This window comes from Oncorhynchus clarkii, chromosome 5 (genome assembly GCF_045791955.1).
Source record: "Oncorhynchus clarkii lewisi isolate Uvic-CL-2024 chromosome 5, UVic_Ocla_1.0, whole genome shotgun sequence".
Classification (NCBI taxonomy): domain Eukaryota; kingdom Metazoa; phylum Chordata; class Actinopteri; order Salmoniformes; family Salmonidae; genus Oncorhynchus; species Oncorhynchus clarkii.
Genome location: NC_092151.1, coordinates 66,381,259 through 66,384,255, shown reverse-complemented (window position 1 = coordinate 66,384,255; position 2,997 = coordinate 66,381,259). Strand labels below are relative to the sequence as shown.

General features: G+C 38.4%; 1 protein-coding gene across 2 annotated transcripts; it reads left to right on the top strand.

Annotated features, from left to right (window-relative positions):
• Positions 1 to 1,071: 1,071 nt before the first annotated feature.
• On the top strand, positions 1,072 to 2,954 carry LOC139409253 (DnaJ (Hsp40) homolog, subfamily C, member 19). 2 transcript variants are annotated; one of them, XM_071154138.1, is made up of 6 exons: positions 1,072 to 1,224; positions 1,695 to 1,746; positions 1,830 to 1,903; positions 2,480 to 2,559; positions 2,634 to 2,704; positions 2,818 to 2,954. In XM_071154138.1, exons 1-6 carry the CDS (start codon positions 1,222 to 1,224, stop codon positions 2,886 to 2,888), a joined length of 351 nt encoding a protein of 116 aa, XP_071010239.1. In that variant the 5' UTR covers positions 1,072 to 1,221; the 3' UTR covers positions 2,889 to 2,954. The 2 variants fall into 2 exon arrangements, with proteins under 2 accessions (XP_071010239.1, XP_071010240.1); XM_071154139.1 differs by having other exon boundaries at positions 1,087 to 1,541.
• Positions 2,955 to 2,997: the final 43 nt, after the last annotated feature.

Below are 2,997 nucleotides of genomic sequence, written 5' to 3'. Positions count from 1 at the left end.
AGCCAACTCTAGTAAGAATTTTGGGGGTTCCAAACTTCTTCCAATTAAGAATGATGGAGGGCACTGTGTTCTTGTGGACCTTCAATGCTGCAGACATGTTTTGGTACCCTTCCGCAGATCTGTGCCTCGACACAATCCTGTCTTGGAGCTCTATGGACAATTCCTTCGACCTGATTGCTTGGTTTTTGCTCTGACATTCACTTTCAACTGTGGGACCTTATATAGACAGGTGTGTGCATTTCCAAATCATGTCCAATCAATTGAATTTACCACAAGTGGACTCCGATAAAGTTGTAGAAACATCTCAAGGATGATCAATGGAAACTTCGAGTCTCATAGCCAAGGGTCTGAATACTTATGTTAAAATGGTATTTCTGTTTTTTATTTGCAATACATTTGCTAAGATTTCTTAAAACCTGTTTTTGCTTTGTCATTATGGGGTATTGGGTGTCGATTGATGAGGAAATGTTTTAATGTAATCCATTTTAGAATAAGGCTGTGACATAACACAATGTAGAAAAAGGGAAAGGGTCTGAATACTTCCGAATGTACTGTATAGTGTATGAATGAGTGCCTGTTGTAATTTGAGTGACTAACGTGTGACTATTTGGCATTACATTCCCACTGCTGTACAATACTGCATGTTTGTACTGGACATGTATGTATTATACATGCACCGTTGTTCCATTGGATAAAATAAAACAATTAGATATACATGTATATATATATACACATATATTTTTTTTTGCATGTCAAACAAGCAGGTCTCTGGACAAAAAGTATCTAAACAATAGTATTACATCTGGGGAATAGGTAAAAAGGCTGATTTATAAGTATGTTATACATTACCTTAATAATGTGTTCTGAAAAAAACTATTTGCACAATTCTCTTTTATTAATGCATGAGCATTTTCAGGTCCAGAGACGCTGGACCAGATAGGCAACATATTTTATAGGACACTAAATTACTAAGGCAAGAAGTAGCTAGGGACTAGACATACATTTCTATAGAATTGGGACCCTAATCATTTTGCGACAGTGCTGAGCAATTGACTTGAGTCTTTACGACATGTGCCTTTAATTTCTGTCAGGCCAGAAATATACAACAGAGAAGTTACGGATCAAAACATGAGGGGTCATCTGTGACTTTGTTCATCGTAGACAAGTGTATAAAAAGTTATGTTGCAAGTCTTTGATAGAGGCGGATCTTAGCAATAAAACATGGTGAGTTAGTATTGATTATATCGATGCTACCGTGAAAGGATAGCTTACTGCATTGAAGTGTTTAGACAAGAGCAGAAGCTTTAGAATTTCGTTAGTAAAGCTGGCTAGCCAGCCAGTTAGCTAACTAGCGACTGTAGCAGCATACTAGTGAAAGTGAGCAAGCTGATAGAGTGTGTGTAGCTACGACTAACAGCCATACAGTTGGTGGCTAGCTAACATTACTCACCCTAGACCCCTGACGCATAAATGGTTAACGTTACAGCTAGAAACAAATACCAGCATGACTGCTGCAGCGCCATCATGTGGAAACCATTAAGGTACATGACCTACAGATCACACAGGTTTTGACCACATATCTGAGATGTGACCACTGCACTAGCTGACTTGGATTATAAACATGTCTTGTAAGCTTTATATGAAAAGGTTGCGATATCTTCCTCTACTAATGAACATCCATAATCGATTCACAGGCCAGTTCCATGGTGGCAGTGGGGCTCACCCTAGCAGCAGCTGGATTTGTAGGTCAGTTTATCTTTAAGGTGCAGAGTTGAAGAAACGATTTGATGGATTTTGTGACACTAAAATGCGGATCCTCCTTGATTCAGGTCGCTATGCCATGCAGGCCATGAAACACATGGAACCCCAAATGAAGCAAGCTATGCAGAGTTTTCCCAAATCGGTAAGATTGTATGGGCTTTCACACGTGTTGGCCTCTACAAGACACAATGAATGGCATTAGTCTGACTGAACTCACATTGGTGCTGTGGTGGAACAAGTACTTAATTGTCATAGTTGAGTAAAAGTAAAGATACCTTAAATAGAAAATGACCCAAGTAAGTCACCTAATAAAACATTAGGTTTGAAATGTATAGTTTTACTTTTGATACATAAGTACATTTCAAATTCCTTATTAAGCAAACCATATGGGACCATTTTCTTAATTTACAGATAGCCAGGGGCTATCTCCAACACTCAGACATAATTTACAAATGAAGCATTTGTGTTTAGTGAGTCTGCCAGATCAGAGGCAGAAGGGATGACCAGGGTGGTTCTCTTGATAAGTTTGTGAATTGGACCATTTCTGTCCTGCTAAGCATTCAAAATGTAACAAGTACTTTTGGGTGTCAGGGAAAATATGGAGTAAAAAGTACAGTTCTTTAGGAATGTACTAAATTGAAAGTTGTCAAAAATAAGAGCCAACAAAAACTACGTACACCACTGCATCTGTTATACAATTGTAACTGTCTTGTTGCAGGCTTTTGGTGGTGGATACTACAGAGGTGGATTTGATCCCAAAATGAACAAGAGAGAGGCGTCGCTCGTTCTAGGAGTCAGGTACTGTAAATTTCACTGTGTGATAAGCAAATGCTTGACTTTATTGCACTAATGCATCATATTGTTGTCCCCAGTCCCACAGCTAACAAGATCAAGATCAGAGAAGCCCACAGAAAACTGATGATTCTTAATCACCCCGATAGAGGTTTGAGGAACTAGTACAATGTGTGGTCATGACTTTTATTTAGACCCATTGCACTTGTAAAAATGTATTGGATCACACTGTACTCTAAAAATGCACATTTTGTTCTATTGCAGGTGGATCACCATATCTTGCGGCTAAAATAAACGAAGCAAAGGATTTACTTGATGGACAACTAAAGAAATAGATCAGATAATCACATTGCACTTGGTTTTTCTTATTAATTGTGCCCAAATAAATGTAAGAGATCAAACTCAGTCTTCCTCTCTACATTACTCATGTTCTCAGGACAAAGG

Bases quoted from the DNA above. Each gene is read 5' to 3' on its own strand.
- LOC139409253 (XM_071154138.1), top strand. The intron at 1,747-1,829 runs GTCAGTTTATCT...TCCTTGATTCAG, and splicing joins AGCAGCAGCTGGATTTGTAG to GTCGCTATGCCATGCAGGCC. The intron at 2,560-2,633 runs GTACTGTAAATT...TGTTGTCCCCAG, and splicing joins TCGCTCGTTCTAGGAGTCAG to TCCCACAGCTAACAAGATCA.